Below are 27,119 nucleotides of genomic sequence, written 5' to 3'. Positions count from 1 at the left end.
TAACAGATGAGTATGGAACCCATCATTTTCTCTGTCAGTTCTTAAAATTCTTCTTTAAACTAGCGATAACATCTTACTGGTTTCCTCTCTGATTAATGAATTAAATAAAATCCTTGATATGTGTTCATTTTATATTCGTATGAGAGTCCCAATTACATCCTCCTTCAAAAATTATCTTTTAACAACCACAAGTAAGAGCACATTCCCTAAACTGATAAAAAGAAGAAAGAAGAAAAAAACACACTCACTAAAAAGCTGTCATGATCATGTTTTTCTTACAAGTGTCAGAAAACATGCTCCTCTGCATTTTTGACTTACTCCGAGTTAAATTACAAGGTCGTAACTATTAGCAGGGAAGACATAGCAATGGTTTTGTTTTAATTCAGTGTCCATGTGTGAATTATGTCACATTGAAATCTGTAGATGTCCAGTAAATTTAAGATTACGTTTCAAATTCTTTAATATAAACATGAAACCATAAACAACTAGGAAGCACCCACACACGTTTTATCGAACAGTATGATGCACGTTCAGTTGGTGGCTCTGTAGTTCACGTGGATTTCTGGTTTCATGTCACAGACCATGCTCAAAAGCTGTGTTATCACACTTTCCATATACTTGTTGTAGCTTCCGTTCAGTGCTTGTATCTTCTCTAGTATTTTCTCTTCTATTTCATCTGAGAGATTACTCTGAGAGCCCATTATCTACCAAAACAAAACAGAATCCACTACACCATATGTCATGTTAAAATTTATTGTTTTATAAATTAAATTTGTCTTGACTGTTTATTAATTGCTCTACAGTGTACACATTACGTATTCGTTTCCCCCAAGTTTTTCAGAGATCATATAAGATCACCAATATCGTGAGTGGGAAAGGATGAAATTTCCTACCGAATGGAAACTGGCCGTAGTAGGTTACTTTCATTTTTTGCTTTTTTCCTTTGGCAGCGAGCTGGTAAGGAGGTCCAAACCCTTGACCTTGGTGTTACAATAGTGCTCCAATCAGCTGAGCTAACCAGCCAGCCCCTACTTTCACTTTTAAGCTGACCTCCACATGATACAAATTGAATACAAGTTTGCAATCGTTATACCGTGCTCTGAAGCTTTTTCCATTACATTTTAAATGTATTTGTAATAGTTTCCATTCATTTCCCGTATCTTCCCTATTGTTTACTTTCTAAATTACAAGTTTGAAAAAATGAAGCTGAAAGACTCCATTAAGCACATTTTTGTTGGTTTTTAAAGAACAGATAACTTTTAAAGAAAATTTAAATGCATCATTTGATCTGATTAAATCTTATTTTTCCAGAAGACACAGGCCCAATGTGCCCTGTAAGATATTTTTACATACACTGATATATTTTGGGGGGTAACAGATATAATCTTGAAAATTTTAGTGCAAATTGAATGTCTTTCAGATTGAGATGTATTTGTTCATTTAAGTATATTATAATTTTACACACATTTAATATGTCTTTCTGATTGCTCTTTAATTGGCAGTGATTCCCTGATTCTCAGTATTTTCTAGTATTTCCTCTATCCTTCTAGCTTCCCTATCAAGTAATGATTTGACCAAAGTATAATTTCACTAGGTGAGTTAACAACTTAAAGGAATTCCACCGTTAAACCTTTCGAAAGTTATTCTTTAAAAACATTTTTTTTATTGGTTATATATATCTTGGGATACAGAATCAAATATCAATACATGTGTATAATATGTGGTGATCAAATCAGGATAATTAGTATACTCATGTCTACAAAATGTGGCCCTGCTAGCAGGATAAAGAGACAAGCTACAGACTAGGAGAAAATATTTGCAAAACGTAACTGTCAAAAAACCTAGAATATATAAAAAGAATTCTCAAAACTCAAAAGCAAAAAACAATTCATTTAGAAAATTGGCAAAAAAAGAAAAGAAAAAGAAAGTTATTCTTTGATAAAGCAAACAGTCAACTCTTAATTTATCTCCTTTGTAAACTCAACATTTCTTAAACCTGACATTGTTAAGGCAAAAGAGCTGTTTTTTGCTTGTTTGTTTTTCTCTTTTGTGAGGAAGGTATGCGTTTAATTTTATCAAAGAGACTCCACTAATGATTGACTTCTACTTCAGTGTGATCAGACTACTCTAAATTCTAGAATCTACATGATCTTTCTGGGACTTAAGCTTGAAGTTAAATGCAATTGAAGCTATTGGGTGCAAGTTCTTTTCCGTTTATATTGTCCAGGCAATAGGGGTTTTCTAGTTCAAAGAAAATAATTTTGAGAAGATATAGCTTCTAAGACATCAAGTAACTTTAAAAAATAACACTTTGATAAGTGAGTATACAAGAAGCAGAAGCATATGGACCAAATTTCTCTTGCTAAGAAGTTTACAAATAGGAAAAAGCTACTTATTAAAATAGTTCTACCAAAAAAAAAAAAATTCACTCTGAATCCAGTGTCTTAAGTGGTGAAAAGTTGAGACAAACTGTTGTGAAACTATTACCTATTTTTCTTTGGAGCAACATGAAAAATAATTATCAAGCTAGTTTCATACTACGTGTTTGGAATCTAGTATGTTTTTTACATTTACAGCAAATCTCAACATGTACTAGCTACATTTCAAGTGCTCAATAGCCACATGTGAAGGCCTCCATATTTGACAGTAGCTTTAGTGCGATAGATAGCAGGTATTAGTATTAGCTGCATGATTAATGTGGTTTGCTAAGACAACATGATAATTTTCTGAAGAAAGTTATCGTAAAGGTGGTACTTAGCCCAGAAGTCTAGCACTGAGCAAGTAATCAATACATGTTAGTGGTTATTATTATGATATTTTACTGATTGCCCTTCTTGCACTATTATAATTTTTCCAATCCATCTTGCAGTTTTAGAAACATTGTAATACACTTGTGAATATCTCATAATCCTATGTTTCATCCTGCACAATTAAATACAATATTATTTCTGAGGTTGTCTGATGCTCAGTAGTTTGAGTTTCTACAGTGTTTCCTAGACAATACTGTAAAGACGACTAACCGCACACTATTTTAAATGGACTTCCTAGGAAAGAATTTCATACTCTGTATCTGCAGGTAGAGTGTTGATTTAAAACCATGTAGGAGTTTAAATGAATGAGTATAAGCTCTGCAAAGTCAAGTGTCATCTTGCTCACTGATGTAAATGCCTCAAACACTGTCTGGCTCATATGTCTGGTTCATAGTGATAGGTGCACAATACAAATTTGTTGAAGTGAATAAAATTATCAGATCTCCAGGTATTATAAAGAACTCATTACCTGTGCTCTGGTACTCATGCTGATGGAAGCCTGTTGCCTGAATGTTTGGAACACTATATAATTAGAAGTTGGTAAGTCTTTCACATGAAATGATACATTTGGTCAAAGGGTACCATTGAGACTGACGTGTGTAGCTTTTTACAGCATACTGACTGATGGTGTTGGTGATATCTCTCAACATTCAATAAGTTTCCTTATAAGCTGTTTAAATGTTCCAGTTTAAGGTAAACCAGATCTTCAGGTCCCACTGTCATAAGCAAAATAGAGTTTTGTGCCCTCAATCTGTGATTGCTTCAAGGAAAAAAAGGCTCTTGTGATATAAATTTAGGAAGAAAGATTAAAAACATAAAAGTCATCAATATGCCCAAGGCAACGATTTTCAGGTCTTCTGTTTAGATTCATGGTCCATCTAACTTTTACTTGTCTTAAAAATAGATTTAATTTTTCCACTGTAGTACAGATTTCTTTTTACTTTGTAGTATCTTCTTCAGTAGAAGGGGTTATACTGGGTAGTAATGATAAGCAAGGGGTAAATAAATCTTTGACAAAACAATAGTTGTTGATATACAGCCCACATTGGGATGCCTGCTTCTGTTGATAGTCAGGATTTAGGAAAAAACAAAACAAAACAAAACAAAAAACCCCTACAAATTAACAAGTGCTACAAAGCAACAAAATAGTAACATTGAGGTACAACACCCACAAAAGGTAGAAAACTGGTTTCTTGGGTCTCCTCCCAGACCTCCTAATTGCCCTGGGTTAATGATGATGAGATTTAACTGGGATAGCAATATGCCTGACATATGGAGGTCATGCCAAGGAAAGAAGGTCCATGCTAATGATTTTACAATATGCTTGAAGTAGCCGAGGCTTAAACATGTTGACCTTTCTATGTGAGCTTTTGATTAACTAGCTGTAAAATTGGCTCGGAGCTCTAATTATGAGAGTGATGAGGAGTTTTAATTATTGTTCGAAGCAGAGAACAAATATCCTGAACCAGATATGTATCTATAAGATTCTTCTGGAGCAATAATATTTCAAGAGATTTAATCCAGCTGCTTTCTAGAATTATGGTCAGTTTTGTTATTGCCTAAAAAATAGAAATGACTGTCATATCAGAAATATTCTACATAGGAAAATCAAAGCTGGTTGGTGCTAAGGACTATTTTCTCAGGTTCTAATATGTCATGGTTATGACAGGATTCAATAGGAAAGATAAAGGCACAGAAGAAATGTTAGCTATTCGTGCTTTCCAGAAATATTTATTGCATACCTACTGTGGGGCAGACACTATTCTAATGTCTAGGAAAACAATAGAGAACAAAAATTTAAAAGAAAAAAAAAAAAAAAAACAGAAAGAAGAAAAAGAAACTGTTGTGTTGGTTTTACAGTCCAGAGGTAAAAATAGGCAATAAATAAAAATAAATGTAAATACATGATATATCAGATAGTGATAAGTTCTATAAAAAAAAGAATAAACTATAATGCAGTATTACTTTACTCATGAGAGACAATTTTAGATAAGGTGATCAAAAATAGGAGTCAACAGCTGAACAGAGATCAAAGATAAATGTGTCTAAAAGAAAAGGATTGCAGGGAGTGAGACTGGTGTGTGCAAAGGCCCCGTGGCAGTGACATGGTCTGTCTGTTTGAGAAAAACAAGACTAGTATGGGTACAACAGAACAGGTAGAGACAAGGGTGGTAGAAAATGTGATTGGAGAGATAGGTGAGGGCCAATCATGGAGGGCTGTGTGGACTAAGGAGTTTAGAATTTCTTTTTCTAAATATTGCTAAAAAGCATTTATTTTTGCTGAGTGAGCCAATTTATTCTAGGAAGGAATTTTATTTGAAGACAGAGCCCACTGGAATAGTTTTTCCTACCATGGCGTCCAATTTATCTGATCCTACCTGAGCTCACCTTTTACCACTAAAATAAAAGTTGTAAATAATGAGGATTTCCAAACTGCTCGTAATTTATTTGCAAAGTCAGTCTTCTGCATAGGAATTTATTTATATTTTTGATGAGACAAAAAGAAAATATATAAACTTCAGTTACGACACATGGAGTTTAGCATTTTCTTTTGGTTCATGTTGCAACATGGAAAGGAGGATATTGGCTCTGAAAATTTCATGCACTTATTTTTTATAGTAAACTATAGGTATTTAGAAAATGCCAGTGTAGGAGAAAGCATTTCTTTATATGCAAATGAAAGATGTATTGAATGAGCTATTTAGTTGCAAAAGAAATCATAAGGAAATAACAGAAGGCTTTTCAGCAATTTGCAACAATATCTACTTTGGTCGTTTGTGAGTCTTGGATACATCAAAGGAAACTTGGCCTAACAAATTCATCCTATTTGTTAGCATGCAATACTTTTCATTGATTCTACTAGTAAACATTAATAGATTAAAAAAACATGTTTTCTGAAGTTTTTTCTTGCTAAACTGTTAGTCAATAATTTGTGGTAGGAATGATACTTTAAGTAATCCCTGCAACTTGTGTACTTGAGAATATGATTTTTAGTATACACTATATATTTTGTAATAACTATGAATTAACTCTGTGTATGACAAATTAAAAATGCCTTGAAAGTAAAAATGTAAAATCAGTAATTCTGTTATGTTGAAGATTTAGTTTGGTATTCAGCCTCGGTTGAACTGTATCTGCTCAATCCCAGTATATTTTTCCCTCCTGATATCCTACATTACACCTAATGAACATTAATATCTTACAATCTAGGCTGCATAAAAATCAGTGCTGACTTTCTTACCTTAGATTGCTTCAGCCGAAACTCCTTATCTTTCTGCATTCTGTATTGGTCAATTTCTGCCATTGCTTCTTCCTTAGCTTGCTTCAGTCGCTTTACTTTTCCTGAAAATTAACAGTGGCATCAAAGAAATAATATTTCCTTTTAATATACATGAAATTTCAAAACTATTTTTTAAAAAATAGGTGAGGTTTTAAAAATTATTTTATAGATAATTTTTTCTAGAATGACAAACTTCTTTGAAAAATGATAGATGAAAAAAAATCCTTTTTTTTCCTATTGGACTCTTTACAACATGGAAATGACAACTTTCTTTCACACTTAGATGTTTAAATAAAATATCTGCCCATTTGCTCTCAGCAGTAGCAGCCAGAGAACAGATTTTAGCTGTCACTTACTCAAAAAGACATTATTTGGTCAGATTTTCTGTCCTGATTTGCTGCCAGGAATCCTTCAGTCCACACCAACTGGATCCTATTTAACAACTGGCAGATCTCCAAAATCTCTACAAACATGGAACTCAGACTCTATCAAAACGACTTACAATTTTTTTAAAACATTTTATTGAGATCCCATTTTATTGGGATTTTTTTCTTACCATTTGTTGACTCTAGAATGTCTGATTAAGCCCCACAACACATCAAAGTAGATGTTTTTTGTGGTAGCTTTCTCTGAGGGGGACTTGAAAGTGGCTGTAAAACCAATTGTTTTTAATGGTTAGGAGGCTTAGTTAAGCAGCCCCTTTTCGTCTATTAAGAGCAAAAGTGTAAGCCTTAAGCTACAGACAACGTAGATGAAAGTTTTAGACAAATACAATGTTGCGAGGATCATTAGCTAAGCACATGAATTTTTTGACATGCAGAATAAGTTTTTGTGGTTATAGACTTATATTAATTGCTGCTACGCCCCCACTGTTTACTACCTTGGGAGTTAGGTACTAACACTTTGTGATCATTAAAACTTTAAAGAAACTCTGAACTATGTTAAAATTATTTTTTCTCTGAATCAATTGTCCTTCAATTGCAGTAAAATGTCCTCATTCTTTTGCTTACTTAATATAGTTTTATTCTCTGATAGTGTCTCAAGTTTATGTTTACAATTTTTGTCAATTATTTGTTATATTGTGTAGATTTTGAATAAAATGTGTTCTCATAAAGTAGCATAAAAGAAAATCTTAATATAAACTTTTAGCTCTCTGTCATCTCCCTATGTATTGTTATGCCTTTGCAGCATTTGAGTGTAGGTTGTTTCTGAATTTCTTTCTCTCCTAGGTATGAGTTGCTTCTCCAGTCACTGTATATATGGAATAAAGATAAATTCACTGATTTACAGTTTGAAATGTGTCTCTTTTAATGTCTATCACCCTTGAATGAGACCGGGTAGACTTCATTCAGAACAGATATTTAGCTCTGTATTCTTTTCAGAATCCAAGGTCTGATGAAAACGAATGCTCTCCTGATACTTGAGGCTTAAAATGGAACTTTAACAGCAATGCTTACCTTTTTTTGTACTTAATTCACACTCATTAACATTTTGTATATAAGTACTGATTTCTTCATTCTTTATAGGTCTGAATATTTTGTGATAACCAACCTCAAACTACTCACAGAGATTCTCTGTTAATATGGAAAATTCCTTGATCCCAGCCGACTTTCTTATCGCTGCTTGTCATTAACATCAGGATAAAAATATAAAATGTTAACACTAACATATTGTTAGTAATAGTGGATTGGAGGATATATAATTATTTTATAAAATAAACCACACAAAACATTATTACTCTCCATCTTCATTGTATAATATGTAAAGACATTGGTTTCAAATCACAACTCTCTAGCACATAAAAAAAAAGCAAGAATAATAGGAAAAGCTCCGTGTGCCCTAGCCCTGAGCAGAATCCAGCACTCCACTAAGAGGCTGTATGTTAGCTCCATCACACGGTGACAGGCTTAGAGTGTGTCTGTGATTCCCCTGTCATGGCACCAGTCACCTGCTGATTCTCATTCAATTAAATAGGAGAGCCACAGGGAAATCGCTGCTGGCACTGCAATTTTCTGGATAGACTCAGCAGCTGCCGCTGTGTGAGACCCTGCATATGGTACACCTGATTTAATCCAGTGGAAGAAACTGGAGCCTAAATCTACTGTTCAGTCAGAGGTGAAGCAAAATGCACGAGTCAGATCCACTCATATTAACCTCTAGCTTGCTTCTCTCTCTGCTTAGGGAGATTATCAAATTTAAAAATTATACCTATTTCTTCTTAAGCATTTAAAACATGACCGCTATGAACCAAAGGGAGTTCATATTCTTATTCTCAATACACTCTCTTTCAAACATAGGAGTGACCGTACGGGACAGTTTAGATTTTTGATATGACAATCAAATATAAGGTCTCAAAATTCCTACAAAGACACATTTGGCTTATCAGGCCAAATGTTTGATTTTGGGTTCAGAAAACATGTTCATTTTATGCCTCATGATATTAAATAATGCTAAAACAGGTGCTGCAGAGCGGTGCAGGCAAAGATGGTTTTACTTTATTCTGCAATTATTCATTCAATATTTATTGAACAGCTACTAAATGAGGGTAGAGCTGGAAACAGAGGATAGAGGAATACAGATAATGTGGTCCTTGCCTTCAGCTGGCATAAATTTGGTATACCTGGAAATGTGTACGTGCTGCCAAGCTTCTAAGAGGAAAATTATAAAATACATGAAATTGCGAAGAGTACACAAAATCAACTGTGAAAATGAAGGAATGTATAGCTTGGCTCTACTTGTTCTGTGACAGTTAAAAATCATAACATTCATGGAGACTTCTGCAAGTAAAATTCTAGAGAATCCGTGCTTCTCCTCCACTCCAATAGTCTTGTTATGTCTTGTGTGAACAGTGTAAGCAAAAAATATAAACCAGTAGGCCCAGATATATACCATGGGGGCTCAGAGAAGGCGGGTGGGGGAGGACAGGAAAGACTTCTGAGGAGGAAACCATTGAGCTGAATTGTCCTACTAGCCAGGACAGCGGTGGGGACCGACAGTCCATTTCGGAGACTGAAAAAGCACAAGAAGATGCTTTCTAAGGTACTTTTGGGGACTTTGTAAACAGTTCCATCTTAATAAAGCCATGTTCATTCTTTAGACACTTGGCTTGTTATGTAGACATGGCCTACATTCGGCAAATCGTTACTGACATTTATTACATAGGACTTTTGTGAGGAGGAAAAGAGGGGAAAAAAAGATGTTTGGTCTGATTTTCTTGTGATTTGTGGAGAAAGGATTAAAAAAATCAATTTGGGGCAGGTTAAAACAGAACCTGGTGTAGGAGACATAGGGTAGTCCTCAAAGGTAGAATCTTCCTGGTTTCCTGGTTAGGATAGGCCAAGTGAACTGAGTGTTCCAAGAAGCAGATAAGACCTTGAGACACAGAAAAACCTGTTCTGTTGCTTGGATTACTAAATTTGTTCTGGAATATTTTTATAATGGAGAAGATGAGATTTTAGTTATCATCTCAAAGCAAATTAGAATTTTACACTAGGCACCACTACAGTAAGACATTAGAAGCTTTGTAACTTTGAGCAAGTTACTTAGAAGTTCTGAGACTGAGTTGTCTCATATATAAAACAGAGTTAATCTATTGCAAAGAGTCATTGGAAGGATTAGGAAAAAATGTACGGGAAAGGCTTGACATAGAATAGTTGTTTAATTATTTTAAATCGTCATTAAGAAGGCAGGCCCAAATCCTGGGGGCCTTTTGCTAAGAAAGTAGACAGTGAGTAAAGCAGGATCTTGAGGAAAAGTCCTTAGGCTGCCAGTAGAGAAGCCTCTGCAGACTTCCCTGGACATATCCAAGTGGAGGCATTCAGAGGGCAGCGGGACAAATTTGTAGTCTAGGAGGAAGGTCTGGAATGAAGACAGAGATTTGCATGTCATCTTGGGTTGTGTATGTGTTAGTCACAGCCGTGGGGTTTGGACACAAATCAAGGAGAGTGTACAGAATGAGAAGAAAAGAGGGCTAAGGTTCCAATCTGGGGGAGTATCAGCATTCAGCACTCAACATTTGAGAAAAGGAAGAGGAGCCTCAGGAAGAGCCTGAGAGTACTAGTTAGAGAAGTAGGAGAAACCAAAAGAGAGAAGAGAACATCTCAAGAAAGATGTGGCCAGCAGTATAAAGATGAGACCAGAAATAAGAGACATTTGATCAATCAACTTGATTGGATGTCTACCCACTATGCATCACACACTATTCTAGATCTATGCAGCAGTGAAGACCACACACTTTTTGTTCTCTTGGAGTCTACCTCCTGAGTTGGGAAAATGCTAATAGAAAAAAGACCATAATTATATAGGGACGATGAGTACTGTGAAGAATAAAGGAGCATAAGGGGCAGAGAGACATGGTGGCGGGTCCTAATTTAGATAGGTCATGCCTTTTGGATGAAATGACATGTGAGCAGAGCCTGAAAGAATGAGGCAGCTGGTCATGTAGACATCTGAAGGAGAAGAGTGTCCCAGGCAGAGGGAACAGCAAGCACAGCGGGTATTTGGTGTGCTCTAGGAACAGCACAAATACCACTATGGCTGGAGCAAAGAGAACAGGATGGTTGAACGTTAGGAGATGATATCAGAGATGCAGCAGTGGAGCCAGGCCACAAATAGCTCACAGGACATGGTAAGAATTTTGGTCTTTGAGATGCTAAATCTAAGAAAGGCTCTTAGCTAAGGTATGACAAAATGGTACTTGTGTTTTAAAAAGATTTCTTTGGCTTCTGTAGTGAAAATAAATAGTAGGGGTAAGGGAGAAGCAGGAAGATTAGTTTGAAATTTATTTCGATAGTTATATTAGTGATTAATACTAATGACTGTTGGAAATAGGAAAGTAGCAGTGGAGTTGGCAAGAAGAGATTATATATACTTTGAAGGTGGAATTGACAGAAAAGCCTGAGACAGATGGGTCACTGATGACTCCAACATTTTATTTTCAGTGTGGAGTCAAGAATGCAATTTAGTTGACATGCCTATTAAACATCCAGTGGCAATGCTGAGAAGACTGATGTTTATATTAAATTTGTAGATCAGGAAACCACCTAGGGCTCGGAATATCAAGTTTGGGAGTCATTGGCATGGAGCCGGTATATAAAGCCATGAGATTAGATGAGATCACCTAGGAAGTATCTGCAGACATACAGGAGAACAGGTCCAAATTGGAGCCCCAACTTTAGAGACTGAGAAGATGACAGAGAGCCAACCATGAGAGTGGTGCCCCCAAGTCAAATGAAGGAAAAGTTTCAAAGATGAACGAGAGATCTAATTGTGAATGAGATATTGAATTAACATTAAGTTTAGCAACATTGGTGATCCTGGCAAGAGGAGTTTTGATGGAGTTGTAGGAATGAGAACACAAGCAAGGAAGTTCTTTGAGAAGTTCTCGCTGACAAAGGAGAACAAAGAAATAAGGGATCAAGTCAAGTGGATTTGACAATTTGAGTGTGCTGTAGGTTTAATTGTGGTCCCCCAAAAGATATATTGAAGTCCTAACCCCTGGTACCTGTGAATGTGACCTCATCTGGAAATAGGGTCTTTGCACGTGTAATCAACTTAAGATGAGGTCATATTGGATTAAGATGGGTCCTAAGTCCAATGACTGGTGTCCTTATAAGGAGACAGTGATTTGGACACAGAGATACAGAGACAGAGCAGACACACAGGGAAGAAGTCCATATGATTATGGAGGTGGAGACCGGAATGATGCAGCTACAAGCTAAGGAGTCCCAAGGATTGCTGGCCACCACCAGCAACTAGGAGAGAGGAATGGGATGGTTTCTTCCTCCATGCCTCCAGAAAGATCCAACCCTACTGGCACCTTGTTTTTGGACTTCTGGCCTCCAGAACTGTGCGATAATAAATTTCTATTGTTTAAATCCACCTGATTTGTGGTAATTTGTTACAGCAGCCCTAGGAAACTAATGCAGAGGATCAGTGGGGAACACAGAGACATCGATGTCAGCTTAGTGTTGAAGGCAAAGCTGTACACCATAGCACGGTGGAAAGAGCCAGTATCCAAATGAATGTGCTATAGGACAAAAATATGCATAAGCAGAACAGAGGCCACCTCGATTTGTTATGAAAACAAAGGGTGCTTTGGGAATGTTTGGAGATTTGTAGATTTCTGTTACTAAATAATTTTTGCTCTTTTTTATCACTCAGGAAAAAAAAAGAACAAAAAAACTTTTTTGGCTTTTAGGGCTTTGTAATATTATGGTAAAACCAACCTAATTCAAAGAATGCTATTATTTTTACCTACTACTGCAAACATTGGAAAAAGAAATAAGTCACCGGGAAAACAAAGAAGCAATCTCTCCTTTTGGTGACTGTGACTACTACAGAGCTTCTCTTTGGACTCTAATCTGTTTCCTTTCACATCTCCACCTCCTTGATGTTTTCCTTTATTCATATTTTTCTTATTAAAAAATATAATAAGTAGTTTTGTGTAGATCCCTGGATTGAATATAATCAAATGCTATTAATAGATGAAAATGTTTTATGGTTCTTATTTTAATATTACCACTCAGAGTAATGAAAGTCCAATTTACTCACAAATACCCTGTTATTCTGTGGACTATAGTTATTCTGTTATTCTGTTAGACTGACCAACTTACTTACAAATACCCTGTTATTTTGTGGACTATAAAGAAAAAGGAAGTATTTTCAGGCCTACAAAATACAAAAGACAGAGCTGTGACATTTTAAAGTCACAACTTTTATTTTGTTAGTTTATTAAGAATCATGTCTTCATGAACCAAAACATCCACTTGCACAGTGAAGAATTTATTAAATCAAGATGCTTGTTTACATAATTCAGAATATCTGCATATTTGGAAACAGGCAATTTTCTGGTTTAAAAAAATTATTGATGGCTGGCATCCTATAGATCCAAAAAAACTAATTCACATTACTGTACTATGCGATGTACTATCTAGAAAACTGAAATGTTTTCTTAGGTATTTATTTTGTACCAAAGTATAATTCAATTAATCACCTCCTAAGAAATCATTGGAACTGTACTATTTTGATGTTCTCTTCAGCAGAATTTTTCTTTTTCTTTTTCTTTTTTTTTTAGGATTGGAAGAATATTAATACCTAACATTTGTTGAGCACCTGCCATGTACCAAGTGGTGTTTCAAGTGTTTTATGTGTTAACTCAGTTAATTATGACAGCAACTCCATCAGGTGGGTACTATTAATATATCCATTTTGAGGTTCAGGAAACAGGCACAGTGAGTTAGGTGTCCTGCCCAAGGTCACACGGCTAGTAAGGAGCAGAAGTTGGATTTGCACCCAGGCAGAGCAGCCTCAGGGAATGAGCACTGAACACACCATCTTGGTAGAAAACTAAAGGAGTATGTTCTTTGAGTTTATTACGATTGTCAATGGCTTTTAGGACATTTTTAATATACCTGCTTGTTTGTTTTTTCTCATATCCAGATTTGAAGATTTACATTTGTTTACCATATCTTTTGATCTGTATCTCCTAATGCAATTCATATTTTTCAGTTGACTGCAAAGGCTATTTTTTGCAGTTTCCAAAGTAGACAGATTTAGTGTTTATTTGTGGTGAGGTTATGGAAATGTTCGGACTAGAGACTATGCGTTTTTATGTGATGTTGACTTATGTGCCTTTGAGCATTTCAAAAGAACAGTGTTAATACCGAGCTGTAGAGTTTTCCAAGTTTGCAGTGGGTGTCCAAGAAATACATACTGCTCTCATAAAATATCTTAACTAAAAGTAAAAATGTTGTCAATTTTAGAGAAACACAAGTCTTTGTTTCTCTTGTTGATGATGGTACCTTGAGTTTCTAATCTAATTCTGATTGAAGGTTCAGCTCAGCATCCTAAGCTGGAGCTCCTAGGGCAGATCTCTGATGTTCCATATTCAAAATGTAACTTGTTTTGGACCAACACACCCACTTTTATGTCTTGATGAATAAACAATTTATTAAGAAAAAAGTGTTAACTCCAAGTAAGATCATTTAAAGTAATGCAAACCTAATGTGATTCCATCTAAATTAAATCAAACAAGAATGCTGTTTTGCACATAAATTATGTGTGAAAACTTTAATTAATACATATAATTTCATCTGTAATCAGTGAGTAGAAGCCAATGTCTGAGACTTTGTAGTCATCTTACCAGAAGTCATCCACATTTCCCTCTTTATGGGAAAGAGCACAATGGCAGGCATAAAAAGAAGTGAAACTAGATTGCTCTATGCTATTCTATTCCATTCTTTCATTGTTTTTACTTGTAGTAATATACAAATATATATATATGTATAATATATATACATTAAAAATAAAAATAACTCTAATTTGTACTCTGCTTTACTACTTACTGATCCTTGAAACATCTTGATCACACACACACACACACACACACACACACACATTTTATTTTTTTAAAAAAAGAAGTCTGAAGCTCAGAGATGCTGCATAACTTATATTAAGAATCAGTTTTTCAATTCAGCCCACTGCTTTTTCTTCTCTGCTGCTGCACATCCTGACTTTTCAACCCCGTCCACAATCCTACCCACCTCTGTTTTGAACATTGTCTCTCTCAGTAGCTGGTGGATGTCTTGAGAGCAGAGACATTTCTACAGACCTCATGGCCTTCAGGAGAGTTCCTGATACATCAGGTCCACAACAGCTTATCTATAGCCCTTAAGGCAAAACATTTATGCCATATACTGTATTATCTAACAACTTCTCCAAAATCTGAGGCAGTCCTCCTTAATGGAATCTATTAATATTTTTACAGCATAATACATAAATACTGCTACCTTACTAATTTTTCAAAAATAATTCACATGTGAATTGCTATTTTCTTTTTTCTCTCTCTCTCTCCCACTTCCTTTCTTTCTTTTTAAAATTTTTGCTCAGTACTCCTGCTCTAGCACTCTATATGCAAGTTTCTGAAAGACTTTTAAATAAATGGACTTAAGGAAGACAAAGTAATCATAGACCTTCTACAATGGTGTTCACTATTGTGACATCTTGGCCCTCATTCTGAACTGAATCTCTATTCTGCTGTAATATGGCAGATTTTCAAATGAATCGTTTTATGGAAAAAATGAAGTGAAAATATATGGGTTTATTAAAATGACAACTATCAGCACTTCCCATGTCATATCATTCCTTTCTCTTTTTTAATGGTCATTTATTCACTTATCTCATCGGGCAGTTCTTTAAGGAAGAGTTTAGGTCTATACCTCAGTGTACCCATCAATGTGACTTGGAACTAGGAGGCATGCAATAAATACTTACTGAATTAAATAAACAAATGAAATAAAAACTACTGAAATATGAGGGAATTTACAACATACCAAGTATAAGGTAAAATTTCTGTTTTGCCACAGAATGCCTAAGAAGTGAGAAGGATAGGATTTTGTTACTATAAACTGCTACCTGCCAATAGCTACTTAAGAAAACAGTTTCTATCCCATGAAAACTGTCCCCAAAGCCTGTGATTTCTCAGGCAAAGAGAACAGGCTGATATTCTTTATAAAACTGAGTGCAGCCATTAGTTGTTGAAAGTCAAAATATTTTCCAAAAATATTTATACAGTCTGGATATTTTTTATTACTGGTTGAATATTCAGCCTGATTATTCATAAACAAAAACATGATAGACTAAGAAAAAGAAAAATATAGTTGCTTTTTGTTATTCGGCAAATAAAATGAACATTTTATACACAATGAATGCAATATTTATTTTTCAATGTTGATTTCTGATGAAAGACTGCCCAAGGACAGCATATTCACTAGAAAAAAGGAAAAGAAGTTTGGTTTTTATCTTTCCTATGAAATTTGAAGCTAGGTTGTCCTTAGTGGCTTTTACTCCCAAACAACTTGCATGGTTAGCAATACTTTTCTTCTCTAGAAACTTTGAAAAAGCAGAAAAAGTTGGCAAAAATCATTGAATCATACACTAATATTGATTATATGTGTGCTCAGTATTGTCATGTTGTTTTTTCTATAATGAGAAAGCAAAGAGAACATAATTATCACATCTTAGAATAATTTGGTCTTCTATGTTAGTTGTAAATGTGGTTAAAGAAATTTGAACAAAAAATAAAGGAGTTTTCTATACTACTTCAACCAGCAGTTCCTGGACTGCTTGTTTTCTGTAAAATTACTCTGCATTCATACCATCTTGCAATCAATTGCGTGGCTTGTTGTAGATAAAGAAGTTGATAAGTAGATAAAGTTTGTCTTTGTTGTCTTCCTCCCTGCTTTTCCTTTCTATCACCTCCATACGGATTCTTTAATTTTTTTTGTTTGTTTGTTTTTGGTGCTCACATTGCTGAGTGTTCAGAAAATCAATTTATCTTAATAAAAGGAAATGGTTTCACCTTTGGCCAAAAACCCCAGGGGACTTAGTAATGCCTGCCTCATCCCCGACGTCCTCTCCTGAATTGTAATACACTACTCCTTCATTTCATTCAATACATTTCAATAAGCTTTTGTCAGTACCTACTCTAATACTGTCACTATATTCACCCAAAGAATTATATAAGCAATATTTTTAAGACATGTCCCCTATCTTGCCAGACTTTAAATCTAATGCAGAGGCAGAACATACAATCATGAAGAAGGTGACTGACTGCAAATTTGTAGATTAAATAATGAGGTGACATGCAATGGAAGAGTTGAAAAACCATACATCTTGGCCTAGGGAATACTGAATTCGAGTTGTAGATCTGTGACATGTAGTTTTTCATTATACAAATTATGTAAATTTTGTATAATGCAGTGACTATGATCTTGGCTTGGGAGTCAGACCTCATTCAAATCCTGTCTCTACCAATTACCCTCTGTGTGACCTTGGGCAAATTGTATAATTTCTCTAAGCATCACTTTCCTTCTTTGCAATAAAGGTTGTTGTGAGGGGTAAATAAGATAAGCATTGGGTATGATGCTTGGCACAATATTTTTTAAATGTAACTGGGCAAATAATGAACTCTCAGTTTCTGCATACATAAAATGGGAATAACATTAACACATTATGCATATGGCTGTTGTGAATATCAAAGAGAATGGAAAGGGTGTACAAGTTTGTTGAGGACATTCTGTGTATAAGTATATAGATGCTTAACTAAATAAAAAGAGTTTGAAAATGAGAACAAAATGAAAATATTTTAAAATATTGGAAATTGAAAGCTATCAAGAGAGAAATGAGAGTGAGCTATTAACTGTCATTATCCCCATTTTTATGGAGATGGGAACTGATACTTACAAAGGGTAAGTGATTTGCTCAAGTTTTCTAATAAGTAGATCAATCTGGAGATTGTCTCTTAACCGTTTCACGGTGTTGAGAAAACCGAGGCGTGGCAGCATTAAGGAAGTTGCTGAGCCAAGGTTTAAGCCCACATCTCCATAACCTTAAGGTCTATGACTTTTTCACTTAAAACACGGCCTCTTCAGAAGGATGGGGATCAGGAAACTTCATTCCCACTAGAGTGATGGGGAACATATTGGCTGGGTAGTTTTAATGAATGGGTCAGGGTCTCACAGGGAGAGGGGTAGAATCAGGTTTGAATTGAGGTCTGCCTGAGCCAGGAGTTCACGCTCATCATACAGCATCCCACGGCCTCATCCACTTTGTGACAGTCCCCTCCCAGGTGACACTTACTCTTCTTGGCTTCCTCCAGCTTGTCCTTGGCCCTTTTTTCTGCCTGAAGGAGCTGGTTGATCCCCTGAGACTGGCTGGTCATGGCAGCCTGCTCCAAGTCAAGTGGCTTCTGTGAAATCTGGGAAGTGACAGGTCCATTTATCCTTTTAGAAATCACCACATACCTGAGATTGTTGTGTCAACAGTGAGTTCTACACACAGCTGCTTATTCCAAACTGGCCTGACTGGGCCCCATAGCTGGGCTCCAAGGGGAGCTCAAGGTGGAATCCAGAAAAACAAGTCAAGTCAGTACGAGGAAGTCGAGAACTTACCATTTCTGCCAACTTCAGCTCTTCTGTATGAAATAAGAAGACTTTAATGGGTCTACTTGTAAAAAAATGGGTAAGGTACCTTTTAAAATGTTAGTTTCCCTCATTTTCCAAGAAATAATCACTTATTTACTGAATTTTTTTTTTTTTTTTTAAGTTACAAGATCTTTCTTTATTCTTTGTTCATACAATACTAGTTTCAGGTCTTTATTTGTTTCTAGTGATTCAATTATCTGCTTATTTGGGGCAAATTTATTATCCCTTTACTAGGAAGGAGGTTTCCTCGCTTTGTGCAAAGAAGATGAGCAAGGGATCTATTCTTTTCCTCTCTTGGGCCTCAGGTGACAGGCATGAAAAGATTTCTTTTGGGCATTGTGTTGCTCTTTAGCAATGCTGTATGAAGTTCCAGGGAGATCTTAGTATGGTGACTAAATACATATTAAAAAGAATTATAACTATAGGCTTAGAGGTTAAATTAAAATAATTAAACATGCATTTTATATTACTTGGTGCTTGTGTTAGGTATTGTCCTAAGATAGTGAAGTAAAACTTACCATATTTGCTTCAATTTGACCCAGAAGTGATTAGACAAGTGACAATGTCGGTCCCAGTAAAGAATCATAAACTATCATTTATATGTATCTAAAATTTTTATTTGAAATGAAAAGCTAATCTTTTCACTTAGGGTGATGGCTTTTCCCCCGAAATGATCTGCAAATTGGAGTTCTACATATTATTGGTTTCATGAGCTTCGCCTCTATTGCCTCATCTACAAATGCAAGGTTCAATTTCTTTAATAAATGTGTGAATTTCAAGACAATTGTAAAACAGTCTGAGAGCTAAACATTTAAGCTTTTCATGGTTATTTTCTCCTAATCTTTTCTAGTTGTCCCATCCGTACCAACATCACTGCACTGTGTGCATCCCCTTTAGCAAATCTGTCCATAAGGAAGCTCCCCCACCACAGTGTCTCTTTTCTTCCTTTTCGCACTCAAATTTAGTCAGCCTATAAAATACTGACTTTTTACCGCATAATTACTATAACTAATTCTACTGGGATAAACGGAGTTTGGACAAACACTGCTTTTGGTAAACATACATTTATTTCAACTCAAGCTCAGCCTGTCTTGGGCAACAGATGGTACTTTTTTACTAACTGAGGGAATGAAGGTTGTCAATTATTTCTACGGCTTGTCAGGTAGACAGCATTATAAGAAACCCACTTTAATCTTGTACCAACAGTATTTGTTGAGTATCTCCTGTGTGCTTTCTCTTCAATAAGGTTCGGTATTGACTTACAGAGCAAGGACAATTCACTTAGGCAGACAGAGTGAGACTGATGCAGAGGAATTGGGTAGGAAGGACTTTGTAAAAATGATTCTTCATATTGGTATAGAAAACACGATGTGTCTTAAAAGGCTGAGGAGGCAGATATGGTTTTGCCATAATTTGAACAAGGTACGTACTTTTGTCCATCTGCAAAGTTTTCCCTGGTTTACTGGCCTAACCTTAATCTTTTCTTGTGTGCTTAATTTTATTCATTGAAATCAATTTGAATAAATAATATAAATGCACCTGTATTTTAAATCATTTTAGGGGACATAATACTTTAAGACATTTACTTAGAACAGAAAAATATATATTATGTGAAATGTAAAAGATGCTTAAGCTCACTTCCTCCCACTGCCACAAGGTAACGGACATCAGTGATTCACTTTGGGGCTGATGGTTCTATAAGCAAATTTGAACAATCAGAACTCTGCAATGTCCTGATTCTATTTTGGCCTAACAAAGTTGTCAAACTTCTCTCAGAGTACTGTGGTTAGACGTTGACAGTAGTAATGGCAACTTTTGAAGAACCAAGATGTTTAATTGGAAAAGAAAATGGTTGTTTAACACCCATTGTTAGTTGTTGCTAGTACTGTTGGGCACTTTAAAAATATCTGTGATTTGTGGTGAACAGTATCAATGACAGAAAATTTTAATCATGTCTCCTTTAAGGTCTCACTCATAATTTTTAATTTTGTGACAGAAGAAGCTTTCTTTCTCTTCATTTATTTAACAGAAGAATCTTCTCATGGCACAAAAACATAGACAGGACATTGCATGATCTCTCTGGACAAAAAACACAAGATGGAATATCTGGGAGAAGTCCCTAGGGAGAAGAAGGTTCTGGGTGTATCTCAAAGTAGGGAGTTGGCATGGATTTCATCCTCTCCTGACCCTCAATGGATTACCCTCTCAGTAGAAAGGAGAGATAGAAAAATACACCCAGAAAGATAGCAAGGAAGCTTCTTATCTCAACTTGGGCTCCGGGTGGAAAAGAAAAAGTGTGTGGCTTGCACTTGTGTGGCTTTGAAATTATACTACCAGGGTCTTCTGCGAGTTAAGATCATACTGAACATGAGCTTATAATCTAAATTGCAAAACAAATGAGAAAGTAAAGTTGAGGAGAGCTGGGCAGTAAAGTGATAGGTAAACTCAAAAGCTTGGCTGGGGAATTTGAATTTTATTATATGTGCAATAGATTGTTATCATCATACAAATGAGTTACCCCCCACTTTTTTTTTTTTTGGTGAAAGCTGATTCCTGATGTGACTTTTCATTTACAAAATCAAACATTTGGGGCTTGCCCTGGGTCCTGAGACATGGAGCTAAGGGCTACCCCCACAGCCCCCAACCAGGCAAGGAGCATGCCAAAAACACCACTACCACACTGAAGGCCTACCACAGCCACCGCAATAGCCATGGCTGCTGCAAAAGTAGCTAGATGACACAGTGGTGGTCACAGCCGCTGTGCAGATGCCCGCTAGACACTTGACTGAATTGACACAAGGAGAGTCACCAGCAGAGACCAAAAAAAGAACAGGACGCCTCTCTCCACAAACCCCACTCCAGAGTAAGAGAAGAAGCATCTGCTCTATGATAATAATGGGGGACCTGAACACCCCTTTCTCAGCACTGGACAGATCATGTAGGCAACAAATCAACAGAGAAATCATCAATGTCTCAGAAGGACAGAACAAATCTATGGTTGTTAGAGGTGGGAGGGGGAAGGGAGAGGGAGATGGGAAGAGATTGCATAAGGGGCATAAAGAATAAGTATGATTTGGGCCTAGCCCGTGGTGCACTCGGGAGAGTGCGGCGCTGGGAGCACGGCGACACTCCCGCCGCGGGTTGGGATCCTATATAGGAATGGCTGGTGCGCTCGCTGGCTGAGTGCCAGTCACGAAAAAGACAAAAAAAAAAAAAAAAAGAATAAGTATGATTTGTAAAGATGAATATGCTAATAATATTTATTTGATCAACATACGTTGAACACAGGTGATGGTAGTCAACATTGTACCCCCAAAATATGTATAATCAGTTATGTTTCAATTAAAAAAAAAATCAAACATTTTAAGGATAATAATACTTGAAAAAATGTTATCTACTTATAACTTAGATTTAGAGTTTGTTCTTTAGATATTTTGTAGTATTGAAACATCAGTAGACAAACATTTCTTTTTCCATTCACTAATGAAATACCAACCATATACCAGAAACTGGGTATGATACTTTGCAACTGATGATGCATAGTTCCATATTTAAACTCATTTGACTCTCACATTAGCTCGGGACGTGGGTATTATTATCACATATCACACCAATTTTGTCAGTAAAGAAACTAAAGTTCCTATAAAATAGGCAAGACTAGTGGTTAGGAAACTGTGGCTCAGAAAACTTGAGTGATGGGCTCAAGGTGGGGGGCTCGCAAGCAGCAGAACTGAACTGGTCTCACGGTCAGAGGTCTTGGTGCTGCACGATGCTCTCTCTCTTCCCAGGAACAATTTCCTTCCATATTTTTTGTCCTGATTAAAAAATATGAAAAGAAAGCAAAGAATTCCAATTGGCACTTCACTACGTATACAACTATTAAAAGTACGGATCAATTGAATCCTACGTGTTTGAATAAATAATAATAAAAATATCAAAACAAAGTGAGATTTGGCTTAACCTAGGTCTTGATTATTGAAGATTACTTCTCAAGAATCATCATTTTAAGCAATTAGAGTTTTTCCTGCTTTATTTATTTTGTACCACCTATTCTGGTTTATTTATTATATTCTATTTTATCTTTTTATATTACACTTATAAATTAAACCAAATAACATTTTTTAAATTTGAGTGGTATAAATTATTTTTGGTTTCTGTGTTAATGGAATGTTAGTGTTGATGGTTTCTATGCTGTCTTAGTAGGTAAAAAATGAGACAGAGTAAGGCTAAGCCTGTGAACCAAACTGACTGCATTTTCCCTGCAGAGAATACTTAGTTACTCCTCAGTCATGAGATCCCCCCGCTCCCCCACCCAGGGCACACATTACCCCGTGGTCCACCCTGATAAATAAACTGAGATGAGAGGGGAACAGGTATTTATTGAGTTGCAAACCCCATCCCCAAGGCTTGTTTACTGTAATTGTAAAAATTAAGTTACAGGTTAATCTTAAGACCCCTTTAGGAATTCCAGAATGTGCACAAAGCTTCAGTGTGACTGTTACAATGATCCTCCTGGGGTGACAATAATGAACACCACCACTATCTTAGACCTACTGAATAGGCGCAAGGACCAAAGACTTAACTGAGCATGCACTCATGACCCAACCAGGAAGAACAGAATGGACCACCTCCAGTGATGCTGGCCTGCACGCCTTAACTCCTTTCCTTATAAAAAAACCCTGAACAGCTAGCTTTACTGTTGCTGTCCCCCTTATGCATAAGTCTTATCTCCTCTTTTAGCAAAGCATTGCTTGCTTTATTGCCAGGTGACTTCGGGACCCAAAAGCGTAATTCGATAGCATTTCTTTGGCAAACCAAGCCAGGAGACAAAGTCACTCTGGGTATTGGGGATGGCCCTGGGATTTTTTCCCGTGTGGTACATGTTCTGTTCTAATATATGCACCAGCGAAAATTGGAAAGCCTTCGGCACCAGAGAAGACCCCAGCTGCAAGAAGCAAGTGGCCACTGGGACTATATCGCTCCCGTGTCTCTGCTGCTCGTAAGTCTCTCCTGGAGCCCTTGTCTAAATTTTGACAAGACAATACTTTGTTCTCTTTTACTCTCCCTTTCCCTCCCCCTTTTCTTCCTCTTTAAAGTGGCTGCCGGACAACTACAGCTTAAACTCCTCTCAACTGGCCAGCAGCAGCTTGCCCTGATGGGTGACCAGGAGAGGCGGGAAGGCCAGCCCTGCACCCTGAAGCTCTTGCTTGAGCAGGTTCCCCCTGAGGGGGGATTCATGAGAGTGGTGGGATTCGTTCCCATGCCACGCAGTGACTGCAAGTCCAGAAGCCTCTAAAATTCTCTTTAGCTTTCTCCGATTTTCTGAGCTTTCTCCTGCTATTTGGTAGCATGTGCTACTATATGGGTGTAGCCTGGAGGGCTCCCAGCTACGCTTTGTTTCTCGTTTTCTGAGCCCCTCTTCTCCTGTTCTGTATGGGTGCACCCTGCAGGGCTCCTGGCTATGCTTTGTTTCTCTGATTTATAAAGTGGACCTCACGGTTCCTCTTTTCTCTTTGTTCTCTTGCTTAGACATTTAGTTGAATACTGGGTAACAGAATAAACTTTTCAATCCTTGCACCAATTTTTGGACTTTCGAGTTATTTGTTTAGTGTGAGAGGGAAAGTCGAGGCTTATCTGCTGGTAACAGAAACACAATTTACTGATATTATTACTTATCGTTTATTACTTACATTATTTATTATGTTTATTAAATAATGTTATTTATTATACTTTTCAGTGATAGATTAGTATTTTCTTATACATTTTTATAAAAAGCCCATGGAGTAGGAGGAATTTGTATTTTCAGATGAGATAGAGAAATGGTTATATATACTAACTTTGTAAAAAGGATGTGTAGCAATCAGTATAGTGGAAATTTAGGTCTCTGCTCTTTGATTCTTTTTAACGTTTTTTTCCTATTTCATTTTTATTAGTGAAAAATGCAAAAAAGAGTTACTAAAAATAATAAAATCTTGAAAACAAAGCTGTACCCTTTGGAAAAGTTTCCATTATTGAATGTTAAAAGATTACAGTGAAATATCCCTTATTTTTGCTTGTCCTTAACTTGAAAACTTAACCTTGAATGTTTTGAATAGATGCAATTATAAATTTAGCAAGTGTTCAGTATTTTTTTTTTCTGGTTTCTCTTTTTTGAAGTTTCATTTCTGCTCAGACTTCCTTTTATTATTAATTCTGTCATCACCCTGTATATTTCAGCTCATCATATGATCCTTTTTCCTTTTGCTCACATTGGTTCGGCTCTCGAATCTGAGTAATAGTGAAAAGTGTATTAATTCCTGGTTTCCAGAAGTCCTGGAGCTTCTAAGCATCTCAAAACTGCAAACTTCAATCTCTATTAAGAACCTAAGACTAGTTCCGAACGCTTCCACAGGACACAGAATGCTTCTTCACTTCACATGCTATAGCTGAGCATCGATATATACAGCAAATGTGTCAAATGCTTTTAGTTTGCATTTTCTTATCTCTGTCACTTGATGGGGACATCACTGTCCTTATTCCTGCCTCCTCTCCTCCCAGCTCATTCACCAGATTACTTATTGTCTCTTCAACACCGGAAACATTCCTCTATGTCTTTATTCAAACTCTTCCTGATGCCTACAATACCTTTCTAACTCTTGGTTGTCGAGAAAGTAAATCATTCAAAGTCTGTTTCCAATGTTTACGTGAAAGGATGAAACTTTCCAGATCCTCTCAGACCTGGTTGAGCCCTTCCTCATTTTATACATCTTATGGCACATTATGTACTCTTTTCACAGGGCATTTCTCAAGCATCACCTGCCCCCTTTCATTCACAAACTATGAGCTCTTTGAGGATAAAGATTGTGCTTTATTTGTGGTTGTCTCTGAAACAGTGCCTTGCACATAGTGGGCACCAAATCATTTTTTTTAAAAATTTTTTCTTGCAGATGAAAGACAACAAAGAACTCTATTTACTGTGAGAAACTTAAATAAAGATTCTGCTGTATCCCAGGCTGTCACTTTGGGAAACAGAGCACTTCTTATATCAAAGGAACAAGCATTGACAGCTTGATAGCCTGATATGTTAATTGATAGCAATTAGCAAAAGGTAATAAAAGTAAAAATATTTTAGTTTAGTATGGTAGCTGCTTAGAGCTGAAAGAAAATGTTCCTAGCTATTATAAAGTTATGCAAATTGTTTCCTAAATAGATTTTACCATTGTCTGCTCCCAGGATTAAATTATACAGACCTTCTTTCTTTCTGGTTTTGTGGAAGAATGCATTCCTTTTTACTTTGATTTTTCTCTCAGTGCCTGCAAAACATGACATGCATTTATGCATTTAACAAAAAGTTATGAATACCTGTGCTGTGCTAAATTACCCAATGATTACAAAGATAGGGATTCTTGCCTTCAACTTAAAGTCTTATAGAAATAACTGTAGTAGAAGATAGATTACAGGTATTAATGAGAGTTGCTCCCAATGTAGTAGAAACATTGGATGGTGCGAGTGATAGAAGGATTCCACTTTAATTGACATTATTTCCTCATTATTTCCATACAAGTGAGAGAACGCTGTTGCTTTAGTCGCGGTTTTGCACTTCTTTGCAGTAATTAATGGCTTCCCTATCTCTGGTGAAGCTTGATAGAATACAGATTCTGTGGAAAATCTATAAAACCTAAGAAAGTTGTTCAGAGATTTTGCGTAATTGCCTACAATCCTTTCTATTCCCTGTACGTGCTGGTACAAAAAAGTTCCGCTGAGGTATCTGGGGTTTATTCAGGATGACACTGTGTCGTGTTGAAGAGTAGGCATGGGGCATCTCTGGAGTTTCTGTTCTTCCACCTAAAATGTCCACTCCTAGTTGAATTACTTGAAAGGTTCCTTTCCCATACCATGCAGGACACTAACATTCTTGATTTTCCGTCTACCTCTCTGGCCACGCTCTTTCAGTCTACTTTTCTGGCTCCTCCTCATTTTCTTTCTCTTTTCCTTCTTTTTTGTAAATTTTGCAGTTGCCCAGAACTCAAACTTTGGACAATTTCTGTTTCCTATCTACATTCACTCCCTGGGTGAATCTATCTTGGCTCATAGGCTTAAATGCCATCTATGTACCGATGACTCACAAATCACATCTCCATTTTGCAGCTCTGCCATGAATGTTAAAATCATATCTCCTTGGATGTTCCAAAGACATCTCAAACTTTGCCTGCCCCAATCTCAGTTCCTGAACACCAACACATCTGCTCCTCCCACATTTTTTCCTAATTTTAGAAAATGTTAGCTCCATTCACACATTTGTTCAAAGTAAAAACCTTGAAGGCATTCTTTCTCCCACTCCCATATGCAATCCTTCAAAAAATCCTGTTGACTGACTCCCCCTCCAAAACACATTCAGAATCTGACATTTTACCACCTCCTTATTACCACCCTGATCGAAGTCACCATAATCTCTTGAGTAGATGACATGCAATAGTCTTCTAACCATTTTTTAATCTCTGTTCTTGCTCCACTTGAATCTATTTTCAATACAGCAGTGGGGAGAATCTTATTAAAAGAATCAGAAGAATGTCACTCATCTGTCCAAGGCCTTATAATGACTGCCCAGCCCACTTAGGGTAAAAGCCAGATCCTTACCAAGGCATTGGAGACCTCCATTGTTTGTTCCACGCAAGTCACTTGGGCCACCTTGCTCTTTCTCCAACAAACCTGGGATGCAACTGCCTCAACACCCATGGTCTTCCCTCTGTTGGCGGTGCTTTTCCTTATGTATCCACATGGCTTGTGTCCTCTTCACCTTTATGTCCCGACTCTGACAGGACTTGTCTGATCACCCCATCTAAGACTGCAGACTGCTCCCCTCCTCCCACCCTATCCAAGCACTCACTACTTTGTCTGTTTATTTTACTCCATAGCTATTGTCACCATCTGACATTTTATTTTACTTATTTTTCATTTATTTGTCTCCTCCCTCTAGAATAATACATTCCATGGAGGCATGGGGTTTTTTTGCCTGTTTAATTCATTGATTCATCCTCAGCATCTAGAACAGTGTCTGGTAAATTG

At 36.6% G+C, this 27,119-nt stretch overlaps 1 protein-coding gene across 1 annotated transcript; it reads right to left on the bottom strand.

The window, feature by feature from the left end:
• Positions 1–530: 530 nt before the first annotated feature.
• ATP6V1G3 (ATPase H+ transporting V1 subunit G3) lies at positions 531–17,812 on the bottom strand. Its single transcript, XM_063113338.1, has 3 exons — positions 17,731–17,812; positions 6,052–6,152; positions 531–704 (listed from the first exon to the last, which is right to left on the bottom strand). The coding sequence occupies exons 1-3, from the start codon at positions 17,810–17,812 to the stop codon at positions 531–533; spliced, it is 357 nt and encodes a 118-aa protein (XP_062969408.1).
• Between the last annotated feature and the right edge of the window lie 9,307 nt (positions 17,813–27,119).

This window comes from Cynocephalus volans, chromosome 11 (genome assembly GCF_027409185.1).
Source record: "Cynocephalus volans isolate mCynVol1 chromosome 11, mCynVol1.pri, whole genome shotgun sequence".
NCBI lineage: Eukaryota > Metazoa > Chordata > Mammalia > Dermoptera > Cynocephalidae > Cynocephalus > Cynocephalus volans.
The sequence above is the reverse complement of the archived record's forward strand: the minus strand, read 5'-3'. Positions and strand labels throughout refer to the sequence as shown.

What these genes read in the sequence shown, in the direction of transcription:
- ATP6V1G3 (XM_063113338.1), bottom strand. Translation starts at nt 17,812, where the DNA reads ATGACCAGCCAGTCTCAGGGGATCAACCAGCTCCTTCAGGCAGAAAAA. An exon ending in GCTGGAGGAAGCCAAGAAGA is followed by an intron (nt 6,153 to 17,730) that starts GTAAGTGTCACC and finishes GTTAATTTTCAG; the next exon opens with GAAAAGTAAAGCGACTGAAG. An exon ending in TTCGGCTGAAGCAATCTAAG is followed by an intron (nt 705 to 6,051) that starts GTAAGAAAGTCA and finishes TTGTTTTGGTAG; the next exon opens with ATAATGGGCTCTCAGAGTAA.